This window comes from Acinonyx jubatus, chromosome E2 (genome assembly GCF_027475565.1).
Source record: "Acinonyx jubatus isolate Ajub_Pintada_27869175 chromosome E2, VMU_Ajub_asm_v1.0, whole genome shotgun sequence".
In the NCBI taxonomy this organism is placed as follows: domain Eukaryota; kingdom Metazoa; phylum Chordata; class Mammalia; order Carnivora; family Felidae; genus Acinonyx; species Acinonyx jubatus.
In genome coordinates, this window is record NC_069396.1 from 46,184,147 (window position 1) to 46,196,544 (window position 12,398).

General features: G+C 54.4%; 2 protein-coding genes across 4 annotated transcripts; one reads left to right on the forward strand and one right to left on the reverse strand.

Annotated features, from left to right (window-relative positions):
• Positions 1-43: 43 nt before the first annotated feature.
• On the forward strand, positions 44-7,991 carry NFKBIB (NFKB inhibitor beta). Of its 2 annotated transcripts, none has more exons than XM_027044554.2 (6): positions 44-321; positions 5,260-5,365; positions 5,652-5,778; positions 6,659-6,747; positions 6,837-7,097; positions 7,842-7,991. In XM_027044554.2, the coding sequence occupies exons 1-6, from the start codon at positions 143-145 to the stop codon at positions 7,935-7,937; spliced, it is 858 nt and encodes a 285-aa protein (XP_026900355.1). In that variant the 5' UTR covers positions 44-142; the 3' UTR covers positions 7,938-7,991. The 2 variants fall into 2 exon arrangements, with proteins under 2 accessions (XP_026900355.1, XP_014942244.2); XM_015086758.3 differs by having other exon boundaries at positions 48-321; positions 5,445-5,778.
• Positions 7,992-8,024: 33 nt separating this feature from the next.
• CCER2 (coiled-coil glutamate rich protein 2) lies at positions 8,025-12,342 on the reverse strand. 2 transcript variants are annotated; one of them, XR_008293814.1, is made up of 5 exons: positions 10,412-12,342; positions 10,135-10,175; positions 9,893-9,980; positions 8,638-9,565; positions 8,025-8,379 (listed from the first exon to the last, which is right to left on the reverse strand). XR_008293814.1 is itself a non-coding variant. In XM_027044556.2 (5 exons), the coding sequence occupies exons 1-5, from the start codon at positions 10,485-10,487 to the stop codon at positions 8,293-8,295; spliced, it is 825 nt and encodes a 274-aa protein (XP_026900357.1). In that variant the 5' UTR covers positions 10,488-12,342; the 3' UTR covers positions 8,026-8,292. The 2 variants fall into 2 exon arrangements, 1 of the variants encoding a protein (XP_026900357.1); XM_027044556.2 differs by having other exon boundaries at positions 8,026-8,379; positions 9,033-9,565.
• Positions 12,343-12,398: the final 56 nt, after the last annotated feature.

Below are 12,398 nucleotides of genomic sequence, written 5' to 3' on the forward strand. Positions count from 1 at the left end.
GGGCGCGTACTCTTTACCTCACTCTGATTGGATAAATCAGGGGGAGTGTTGGGGAATTCCCCGCAGGGCGGAAGCGCCAGGACTTCAGGCAGAGCTTAGTTATAGGCGGGCGGCCGCTGGGACCCCTGAGGCGTCGGGGGCTATGGCGGGGGTCGCGTGCTTGGGGAAAGTTGCGGAAGCCGACGAATGGTGCGACAGTGGACTGGGCTCTCTGGGTCCGGACGCAGCAGCCCCCGGAGGACCGGGGCTGGGCGCCGAGCTGGGCCCGGGTCTGTCGTGGGCGCCCCTCGTCTTCGGCTACGTCACTGAGGATGGGGACACGTGAGTGAACCTTAGGCTGCCAAACCGGGCCCAAGGATCCGACGTCTGATTCCTTATTAGTCTCTGAACCCGGCTTCCTAACCTTTCACTCCTAAATCTAACTTGTGATGCTTGACTTTCTGATCCCTAACCGCCAAGCCCTAACCTCAGTAAAAGCAATTTACTGTCCAACTTTGATCTTAGCGCCTTAATTTCTGATCTTCCTTTCTTGAACTCTGGTTCATAGAGAGCTCCACATCCCTATCCATTGATCCCAAAACTCTATTGATCTTCCTGACCTTATTCCTGAGACCTTTGTTAGAGCTGTAGTTCAGACAGCACCCCCCCCCCCCCGACCTCCTACCTCCAAATATGATCTTTGATCCTTAGCTCCTGCTTTATGAGCCTGGGACTTAGATTTCCAAAATTAATACTTGGCCTTGACTCCAAGATTCTACCTTCTGAGCACTGATCTTAAAATCTTACATTCAAAGAGAAAACGTAAGCTCCATTATAGCAGGGTTCACGTGTGAAATATTTATTGAACACTACCAGGTTCCAGGGCCTGTTTTAGGTGCTGTGATAAAGCAGTGAAGAAAACAGACAAAAGCTTAAACCCTTGTGGAGTTTGCGTTCCAAGGGTGGGTATATCGATAGGACAGATGGCCTGACAGGAAGACAGGAAGGAAGCAGGGAGGGAAAAAAGGAGAAAGAAGGAAAGAAAGGGTCAGAGAAGGAAAGAAAGACACAAAGTGAGAATGAGCGAAAGAGAGAGGAAAGGAAGAAAGACAGAAAAATGAAAACAATATAAAAGAAAGGCAGGGAAACGGTATGCCTGAAGGTAGTAAGGTCTTTGGGAAAAAATAAAGCAGGAAAATGAGACCAGTGAATTATTTGGGGGGGGAGCACTCCATGGAGAAGGGACAATGGTTGTAAAGGCCCCTGTGACGGATTGTACTGGGTTTTTTGTTCATTGTGTTCACTCTTCTGTCCTCAGTGACCGAACAGTGCTTGACCCATAATACGCACTCAGGAAATAGTGATCTTTTTGAAGAACCAGCTTAGGTTTCATTAATTTTCTTCATTGGATTTTTGCTTTCTATTTCATTGATCTCTGTTCTGACTTTCATTCTTGCCCTTCTTTTGCTTACTTTGGGTTTAATTTGTTCTTTTTCTTTCTTTTTTTTTTTTTTTTGTTTCTTAAGGTGGCAGCTGAGCTTATCCATTTGAGACCTTTCTTTTCTCATATAGGTGTTTCATGCTATAAATTTCCCATAGTACTGCTTTAGCAGTCTCACAAATTCTGATATACTGTGTTTTCATTTTCATTTAATTCAATATACTTTCTAATTTCTCTTTTGATTTCTTCTTTGGCCAGTGGATTATTTAGAAGTATGTTATTTAGTTTCAAGGTATTTGGAAGGTCTTCCAAATGTCCCTTTTTAAATTGATTTTTTAAAAAGTTTTATTTATTTAAGCCCCTACACCCCATGCGGGGCTTGAACTCATGACCCCAGGATCAGGAGTCACATGATCTTCTGACTGAGCCAGCCAGGTGCCCTTTTTTTTTAAAATTGCTTTTCAATTTAATTCCATTGTAGACTGAGAACATACTTTATGTGACTTGAATCCTCTTAAACTTATTGGGAATTGTTTTATGGTGGAAAACATTATGTGTGCACTTGAATGGATATTCTGTTGTTAGGTACAGTGTTCTCTATTTTTTTAAAAAAAACTTTTTAATGTTTATTTATTTTTGAGAGAGAGACAGAGACAGAGAGAGTGCCAGCAGGGGAGAAGCAGAGAGAGAGGGAGATACAGAATCCAAAGCAGGCTCCAGGCTCCGAGCTGTCAGCACAGTGCCCGACGTGGGGCTCGAACTCAAGAGCCATGAGATCATGACCCGAGCTGAAGTCGGATGCTTAACCGACTGAAATTTTTAAGTAATCTCTACTCCCAACGTGCGGCTCAAACTGACAACCTAGAACTCACAACCATGCTTTACTGACTGAGCCAGCCAGGCCCTCTGGCTTTACTAACTTTCTCTTTGTTCTGTTATTTAAATGGTTGGCCAACTGTGGCCTCCAGGCAAAATCTGGCCAGCCATCTGCTTTCGTAAGGCTGTGAGCTAAGAATGGTTTTTACATTTTCAATGGTTGAAAAAAATCAGAAGAGAAGAAGAATATTTTGCCGCAAGTGAAAGTTACGTGAAATTCACATTTCAGACTGCACAAAGAAAGTTATGTTGGAATACAGCCATGCGGGGTCATTTATATATTGCCAGTGGCTGCTTTTGTATCACAAGTGCAGAGCTGAGTAGGTAAGAAGAGACACGGTAGGATCCACAAAGCCTAAAATCTTTAACTGGCCTTTATAGAAAAAGTTTGCTGACTTCTGCTTTTTTGGGCTTATATGTCATTTCACATAGGGTAAAAGATGAAAGAACTTTAGAAGAGAATATATTTCCATCTGTCCCCTCCTGGCCTCGACGTTATTGTTGCCATACATTCCACTTACACGTGTGTCCTAAACTCCCCCATACTTTGTTAGTATTTTTGTTTAAACAGTCAGCTATTTTTCCAAATTACCTTCTGAAGAGCCTTACAGTAACAAGAGAAAAAAAATCTTCCATATTTACCCACATAGTTACTATTTTCAGTTTTCGTTATTCTCCTCTGTCAGTTCGTATTGTGGTCTGATGTCATTTTCCTTTTGCTCGCAGATTTCCTTTAATGTTGCTTTGGCGATATGGGTCTGCTGCCGATGAGTTTTCTCGGCGTCATTAGTTTGTCTTCATGTTTGAAAGACGTTTTCGCTGGGTTAAAGAATTCTGGGTTGACTGTCTTTGAATACTTGAAAGTGGTGCTCCATTGTGTTCCCTTGCCTTATTTTTATTTTTCTGTACTTAAAGTAGTTTTGCCTCTGGCTCGTGTGAAATTTTTGTTTTCATCATTGGTTTTGAACAGGACTTTTATGTTGGGCCTTTCAATAGTTTTTTTTTGTTTGTTTTTTTGTCTTTTTTTTTTCAGTATTTCTTGTTCTTGGGAGTCATTGAGCTTCTTGGATCTGTGGATTTGGAAAATTAAATTAAGTGTCTGACTTCGGCTCAGGTCACGATCTCGCAGTTTCTGAGTTCAAGCCCCGCAACCAGCTCAGTGCCAACAGCTCAGAGCCTGGAGCCGGCTTTGGATTCTGTGTCTCCGTCTCTCTCCACCCCTACCTGCTCGCAGTCTGTCTCTTTCTCTCTCTTTCAAAAATAAATAAACGTTAAAAAAAAATGTTCTCTTGTGTTTCATTAAGAATAGCTCTTATGGTGAAGTCTTCATGTTTGCTAATCTTTTTTTCCTGTGGTGTTTAATCTGCTACTAATCCCACCCAGTGTATTTTTCATTTCAGATGCTATAGTTTTTATCCCTAGGAGTTTGGTTTGAGTCTTTTTTTTTTTTTTATCATCCATGTCTCTACTTAACTTTTTGAATGTTTGAGATTCACTTATAATGAACTCTTTTAATGTTTTTGTTCGTTAATTCCAACATCTGGGTCATTTCTGGGTCAATTTCAACTGATTGATCCTTCTCATTATGGATCATGTTTTCCTGCTTATTTGCCTACCTGGTAATCTTTGATTAGATGCCAAATATTGTGAATTTTACCTTGTTAGGCCAGCAAGTTGTGGATTCCTATAAATATTGTTGAGTGTTGTTTTGGGATGCAGTTAAACTACTTGTAAGCAGTTCGGGCTATCTGGGCGGCTTAGTTGGTTGAGTGTCTGACTTCTGCTCAGGTCACGATCTCACGGTTAGTGAGTTTGAGCCCCACATCGGGCTCGGTACTGATAGCTTAGAACCTGGAGCCTGCTTGGGATCCTGTGTCTCCCTCTCTCTCTCTGCCCCCCTTCCTCACTTGCCTTCTGTCTGTCTGTCTCTCTCTCTCTTTCTCTCTCTCTCAAAAGTAGATAAACATTAAAAAAAAAAAAAACCCAACTACTTGTAAGCGGATTGATCCTTTGGGGTTTTGCTTTCATGATTTGTTGGGTGGGTCCTGAGCAGCCCTCATCTAGGGCTTATTATTCCCCACAACTGAGGTAAGAACCTTCCAGAGTATTCTACCCAAGGTCCTTGGGTTTTTCCCAGTCTGATTGGTGGGAACAGGCATTATTCCTGGTCTCCTGTGAGCGATGGGCATGTTTCCCTAATCTTTTTGGATGGTTTCTTCATACCCCTGCATTAATCAGCACTCTCCCAAATACTCGAGAGGCCCCTCTGTAGACCCCCCAGGGTCTCTCCCTTTTCAGCCCTCTCCTCTTGGGTTCTCTGTCCTCTGACTCTAGCTGCCTGCCTTCCCCAGCCTCCCCTCCTTCTTGCCTCGTATGCAATCTGCGAGGCCCCTCTCTGTGCGGTGTCTACTCTCAAGATGGTAAACTTGGCAATCAGTTGAAGGGCTCACCTCATTTTGTTTCCTCTTTAGGGATCATGGTCATTCATTGCATGAGGACTAGTATCTGGAAAACTGTTGCTTCCTATACCATAGTTTGTCAGATTTTTTTGGTTGATTCAGATGGGAGGGAAATCTGGTCCCTGTTATTTCGTCTTGGGAGGCAGTAGAAGTCCTACTTAATACACACCGATTAGGGGCGCCTGGGTGGCTCAGTTGGTTAAGCATCCGACTTCAGCTCAGGTCATGATCTCGCGGTTCGTGGGTTCGAGCCCCGCATCGGGCTCCACGCCCACAGTGCGGAAGCTTGCTTGGGAGTCTCTCTCTCTCTCCCTCTCTCTGCCCTTCCCCCACTCTCACTGTTTCTCTCTCTCTCTCTCTCAAAGTAAATAAATAAACTTAAAAAATTTTTTAAAAACCAAAGCACTGATTAAACAAATATGCTGACTTAACTGACCTGACCCTCCTAGATTCCCGACAGTTGGTTCCAGACTTCTATGCTCTGCTCCCTGTTTTTGTCTTCAGGGCATTGCACTTGGCAGTGATTCATCAGCATGAGCCCTTCCTGGATTTCCTCCTAGGCTTCGCGGCTGGCACCGAGTACCTGGACTTGCAGAATGACCTGGGCCAGGTGAGCCCCCCGGGGACAGTTTAGGGCTTGGGACTGGGTTCTCCGTGCACCCCCTGATCCCTGCCCTCTGCTCCCGCAGACAGCCCTTCACCTGGCAGCCATCCTGGGGGAGGCCTCCACAGTGGAGAAGTTGTACGCGGCGGGTGCCGGGTTGCGTGTGGCGGAGCGCGGGGGCCACACGGCACTGCACCTGGCCTGTCGCATGAGGGCACACGCCTGCGCCCGTGTGCTACTCCAGCCCCGTCCCCGGTGCGCCAGGGGAGCCCCCAACACCTACCTCGCTCAGGGCCCCGACCGCACCTCTGACACCGACCGCCTGCCTGTCGCCTCGTACCCCGACCCCGACTCGGAGAAGGAAGATGACGAGAGCGAGGAGGATTGGAAGCTGCAGCTGGAGGCTGAAAACTATGAGGGTGAGGGGTTCTCAGGCACCGGGCAGGGCTCGGGCTCCCAGGCGGAGCGAGAATTCCTGGCTCTGGGCTCGGTTCTCCTGACTCCAGACCCAGCCCCTTGGGGAATAATACCGAGGCTTCAGGAGCCCAGGCATTGGGAACGGTCCCCAGTCGAGCCCCAGATTACTGAGACTTGGTCATGTGGAGCTCGGAACCCGGACCACTTGGGACCCAGACCTGTCACCCACAGGCCTGGAGCCACTAAGATCCGGTTGTTGGGTCCAGCTTGCCCAGCCTGAAGGCACAGCTCCCGCCCTCTCACCAGCCACAGGTTCCAGCCCGCCCGGGACGAGGGAACTCAAGGCCCAGGTTCCCAGAGATTGACACTGGGTTCAAGGACAGCCCTCAGCCAGGCCTCATGAGAAAAGGCATCTGAGTCTCGGCTCCCCCACCTCTAAGCCCGACTGCCTGGACCTAAGCCCCTTCCACAAAGGGACTGAGATCACCCAGGACCCCGTGTCTAGGGCCCTCTCCACCTTCCAAGGTCGCAGGCCCTTCAACTACTCGGGACCCAGGAATTTGGGGTCCAGGCCCTTTTTGAAGTAAAGACCAGAGACTCGGTCTCCTGGTCCCAAGATCCAGGCCTCCTGTCCAAAGCCCCCAGGCTCTTCATCCATAAGCCCCAGACATGCCACAAGCCGGGCATTGGCACCCCCAGTAAGTTCCAGACCACCGAGACGTAGGCATTTGGGCTGCAGAAGCCTGTTTGACATACCCAGGAAATCAGGAGCTGTACCCCAAACTCAGTCTCCTCAGGCCACAAAGCCGTCCCCTGGGACCTTGGCATTTGAGGCCCAGGCCCCTCACCCCCATCATCCGACACCTGTCGCCCTATCCACAGGCCATACCCCGCTTCACGTGGCCGTCATCCACAAAGATGCAGAGATGGTCCGGCTGCTCCGGGAGGCTGGAGCTGACCTCAACAAACCGGTGAGCTGCCCTGGGGAGAGGATGTGGCAGGGAGGCTTGGCCCCCAGAGTGGGGCAGGGCCTCCCTGACCCCTCTGTTGCGCCTCACAGGAGCCCACGTGCGGCCGGAGCCCCCTGCACTTGGCAGTGGAGGCCCAAGCAGCCGACGTGCTGGAGCTTCTCCTGAGGGCAGGGGCCGACCCTGCCGCCCGCATGTATGGTGGCCGCACCCCACTGGGTAGTGCCACACTCCGGCCCAACCCCATCCTCGCCCGCCTTCTCCGTGCACATGGAGCTGCTGAGCCCGAGGACGAGGACGACAGACCCGGCCCCTGCAGCAGCAGTAGCGACAGTGACAGCGGGGATGAGGGCGTGAGTGGGGGGGCAGGACCGGGCGGCCCAGCCGGGGGGTCAGGGTAAACGGGCAGACGGGAAGGGGGAGAAGAGACATTAGGCAGCACGTTGAGACTGACCTCGGGCTGCTGTGATTCGAGAACTCGGGCAGCTGTGCGGGGAGACCTGGGCAGGGGTGGTGGGGAGCACGCGGGTAGTGGTGGTGGGGAACCGAAGGCAAGGGCAGAGGTGGAACTCGGGCAGAGTTAGAGAAAAGACCTCGATCGTGGTGACTGATAATGGTACTGGTTGGCAGTGGTGGCTGACAGCGTAGGGAGTGATCTCACAGGGCAGGAGTCGGAGAACTCAGGCTCCGGGAAGCACTGATTCCAACCCTGGTGGCAGTGGGGAGAGACCTCCGGTGAGGAGGTTGCATTGGAGAACCCAGGTGGCAGAGACCCCACTCTGGGCAGGGACGATGTTGGGGGGGCAGCGAGGAATCTGGGTAGAGGCAGAGGGAGGGGGCGGAGGAGGGAGACCCCAGTGGCTGTGGCTGCCTAAGTACTGGCAAAGCAGTGGGGCCGGAGCCCAGGCAGTGGTGGTGGGAGAACACAGGTGACCTTGAACGTGGTGTGTGGAAAACTAAGAGCAGGGAAGTTGAAGGATGACTGGGCGAGCTGGGGCTTCGAGACAAGACCCAGCTGTCAGGGTGGGTGGAAGCAGCTGGACAGCAGGCGGGGTGACAGCCGCCTGAGCCCCTGTGCCTGCCCCCTTTGTCCCCAGGATGAATACGACGACATCGTGGTCCACAGTGGCCGCGGCCAAAACCGGCTACCTCCCACCCCAGCCTCGAAACCTCTCCCTGATGACCCCGTCTGACCTCATTGTTAATAGGATTTCCAATTTAATAAAATCCCAGTTCTGACAACCAGAGACCATTCCCGGGTCCCCGTCTGTCTAACATCAAGTGCCACACGAGCCTTAGCGGTTTTCTTTGTGCTTTATTCACTCGGCAGGGTTGGAGTGGGTTACATGGGTGGCTGGGTGTTTCCCGAGTCGGTTGGAGCCCAGCCCCTCTACCCAGCTCAGACTCGGCCCCTCGGGCCTGGTCGCGTGGCACACCTGTCCCCCCATTCCTTCAGGCTGGGGAACGGAGTGGGGTGTTAGGCGAGCTTTGGGGGTCAACAGTCATAAGCCATAGGGTGTGTCAGGAAGGAGGACGCGAGGTCGGGGGTCATCCCTCCCTCCTGATCTCCCCCAGAAGCTCCGTTGCCTTCTTTAGCTCATCTCGCACGTGCTCCAGCCGCACCGTGTCATGCTCCTGGGGGGATCAGAAATGGGTTGATCAGCCCACCCACCTTCAAGGGTAGGCCCCCTCAGGAGTCACCCATGAATGTGGGCCATGTCAGTTTGCATGCCGGCAGCCGGCAGCGGTCCTCTGGTCCCCAGACGGACCAGGTGGTGGACCGTGGTGGTGACCGCAGTGGAAGAGTTAGACTGGCCGACGTGGCCAGCGTTGCAGTCTGCGTGGACCGCCACGGCCAACGACAGCAGGTGGGGCTAGTAAAGGGGCCCTGACCCATTTGTGAGGTGCTGGCCGGTTAGGCTGCTGCCGCCAGTCATGGGGACGTCTTTCTTTCCACGGCCCAGCAGTGGTGTCCACCTGTGGTCCAGCGAACCGTGCTGGCCACTTTTCACGTGGCCAGACGGCGCGTTACTGACTACGGTGGCGGCTAACTCGGACGCTTCCGCGCGATTTTGGTGGCCATTTTGGTTACTGTACTCTTGGTGTGGAAGCCATCTTGGCCAAGCAGGGGCCTTGCTCGGATGTCGCTGCCTAGTCCTGGTGTCCGTTCCGGTCACCATGGTCCATTTGTGGTGGACAGTGGCCGTTTACGGCCCAACTGGTACCCATTTGGTAGTCGACTCCACTGGCCGTTTGGCCTACCCCGCTTGCCCGTGGCCTCCACTCACCTCCCTCTCGGAAGCCTCTTCCTTCTCCTCCTGCTTGGGCCCGGCTTCTGGCTGGCGGAGGCGGTGGTGATGCGGCGAGTCCTCGTGCCTTTCTCCTCCACCCGCCTCGGCCCCCTGCCACAGGCCGTGGCCCGTGCCCAGCACCTGCACACCCTTCTCCTCGGCCTCAAACTGGGCTGTCTCCTCGTCACTGGCCTGCTCTGCCACTCGCTTGTGGGGCCCCCCTCCACCCTCTGGGCGCCGCTTCCACGGGCCTTCGAAGGGTTCCACGGGCCCCCTCTTCTTCCTCTCCTCCTCCTCCTCCTCCTCCCGCTCCTGCTCCTCCTCCTCCTCCTGGTGGAGCCGGCTATGGAGCTGCTCGCGGATGGTCTGTTCCCGCACCTCAGACTTGTGGGCCCTCTCGGCTGCCTCTTCCTCATCCCTCGCTTCCTGGCTGGACCTCATCTTCCCAGCCTCTTGCTTCTTGAAATCCCCAACCAGTAGGCCTTTCTCTTTGGTGGACACACAGCCGTAGGGCTCTGTCTCACACATCTCTGGTGGAAAGAGAGAGGATGCTCTCTGTGCAGCAGAATCGGGAACCGGACCTGGAGGAGTTCTGGGGCCTGCCCGAGGCCCCACAGGGGGGCTGCCCAAAACCGGGAGAGGAGGGTCAGGTCTGGGGGATGTTCTCTGCCCCCATCCCGTACCTCTGCAGGGACCCCCCAGGGTGGGGCTGGAGGCCGGACGGGACACCGGGCGTGCCGTGCCAGCCCAGGCAAGGGGGCCCTGGGACGAGACCACCTTTCCTCCAGGCAGCCCCGGCCGGAACCCCGGGTGGGGTGGGGGCCCCCGAGAGGCTCTGGGGCCTGGGCCCTCCTTACCTTTGTGGAGGAGAGCTGTGCAGGGGCTTCTCTGGGCCTGGCCCAGCGTCAGCACTTCTGTGACGACTTCTGCCAGACAGCGGGTCAGCTGGGCGTGAAGGGTCAGAGGGGAGGTTGAGGGTAGGGCAGACGGGAGGAATGAGAGCAGTGGGAAGTTTGGGAGGGAGATGATCATGGAGGCCGGTCAGGGAGGGCCAGGGTCTGGGGAAGATGAGGCAGGGCAAGGGGTCTGCACTCCTCACCTCTTCCTTGGAAGGTCTTGGCGCCAAAGGAGCAGCAGTGGCTGTGGAAGAAGGAGGTGGGTACTGGTACCCTCGGTACCCCGCGGGCACTGTCCTCGGTGCTGATCCACGGTCCTCTCCCCAGCCTACCTGCCAGGTGCACCGTCCCTACCTGGAAGCTCAGCCCGTGAAGTCTCTAGTCCAACCCCAATGGGTGCACCGTTCCCGCCCCCCGCACCCCCAGTCCCTGGTCCCTGAGCTGGCCGCAGAGGTGCCCTCTCCAGTTCCTGGCACTCACCGGCCCCCGGCAGCAGCGCCAGAAGCAGGGGCAGCGGCAGCAACAGCAGCACGGAGGCGGGCCCGCGGCTCTGCATGGTGGGGCGTCGGGACCAGGGTGCTCGGCGCCGCGCGGGACGGCGCGGCAGCTCCTTATAACCCGCGCCAGTGGCCCCGCGGGGGAGGAAGTGACGTCATCACCGCCCCTTCCCCGCCCGCGCCGGGGTGACAGCTGCCGGGCGGCCACCCGCCGGAGACCCTCAATTATTCATGGAGACCCACGTCCCGCACCCGCTCCTCTTCCAGCTAATGGTCCCGGAGCGTCAGCATGGAGGGAGGGTGCTTCCCCCAGGGAGACACGAGAGACACGGTCTGTTGAGCTTAAGGCTGCACGGGGAGGGCGACCTGAGTTCGAATCCAGCGGCAGCCATTCACAGATAGACCTCAGGCGACTCCTTCCCTTCTTTGGCCTTTTCCTCATCTGGAGACGTGGGGGTCCTAAACCTATTTCCGCAGAGGTGGTGGCTGGGTTCCGCCTGAATCCCAGCTCCACCACGGCCAGCTGTGCAGCCTGGGAAAACTGCCAGACCTCTCTAGGATTGGTTTTATGCTTTGCGAGACAGCGCGGGTGGCCACCTGCCCCACAGGTGAGGGGTAAACACATAACGGGTGCGTAAGGTCATTTAGACAGCGTCTGGCCCTGGGAACGACACCCGTCCCAGCACCCTCAGTCCAGTAGCTTTTATTGAGCACCTACTATATGCCCCGCCCTCTCAGAAAGCCCGGGTGACGGCGGTGAACAAGCAGGCAAACTTCCCTGTCCTCTTGGAGCCCACATTTGAGAAGGGGAAGACACAACGCTCAACTCCGCGCCTATAAGGAAGGAGGAAATGACCGCAGACGCCTGCGTCACACAGTGCGAGCGGCTTTTCCTTTGGCCGGCCAGGGAAGTCCTCTCTGAGGAGGTGATATGTGGGCTAAGGCCTGAGTCATAAAATGGAGGCAATCACACAAGATTGAGGGGAAGAGTAGCCACAGAAGGGACTAGCCAGCGCAAAGGTCGGAGTGAAGAATGAATCTGCAGACTGGGGTGCCTGGGCGGCTCAGTCAGTTAAGTGTCTGACTTCAGCTCAGGTCATGATCTCGTGGTTTGTGAGTTTGAGCCTCACGTCGGGCTCTGTGCTGACAGCTCGGAGCCTGGAGCCTGTTTCCGATTCTGTGTCTCCCTCTCTCTCCCTGTTCCCCCACGCTCACATTGTCTCTCTCTCTCTCTCAAAAATAAATAAAGATTAATTAAAAAAAAAAAATGAGTCTGCAGAGTTAGGACAGCAAGATCAGAGCACGAGAGAGAGGAGGTGGGTTGAAACGGAAGGCAGGGGGTAGACCACGCGGGGCTCTGGATCACGGGGACAGCTCTGTCCTTTCCCCTGAGATGGAGCTACACGAGGGCTCCAAGCGGGGGAGGGATGTGACCAGACATAGGTGTCCGCAGGGTCGCTCTGGCTGCGTGGGGGCGGGGGAGCGAGAAGATGGTGGAGGGGCTGTCGTGACTCTCCAGATGGGGAGAAAACAGTGGACAGGACCGGGGAGGGACCAGGGAGAGACTGGGGAGGAAGAGAGTAAGGGTGGATTCTGGCAATGGTTTGGAGAAGGAGCCGCCAGGGTCTGACCTACGTGGGCACGAAGGGAGCAGAGTGACCGAAGGGCTGTGGCCTGAAGAACTGGAAGGCAGTTCCGTGTACCAAGACAGGCACAGCGAGGGGAAGAACGAGTTCTGCTTCGTGGAGTTTGTGCTGCCTACTGGACCCCACCCCCCCCCAACCCCCTGCAGTGGAGATGGGGGAGTGAGGTTGAAACTGGGGTCAGTGCAAGGTGCCCCTCGTCCTAGAGCAAGGGAGAGGCCTCGCACCCTCTCAGTTCCTGAGGTGGCCCTCAAGTTGCCCTCCGTGTGCTCTGGGGGCTGCTGGACACTCTTGGCCATGGTCCCTGTGGCCACAGACCCTATGATG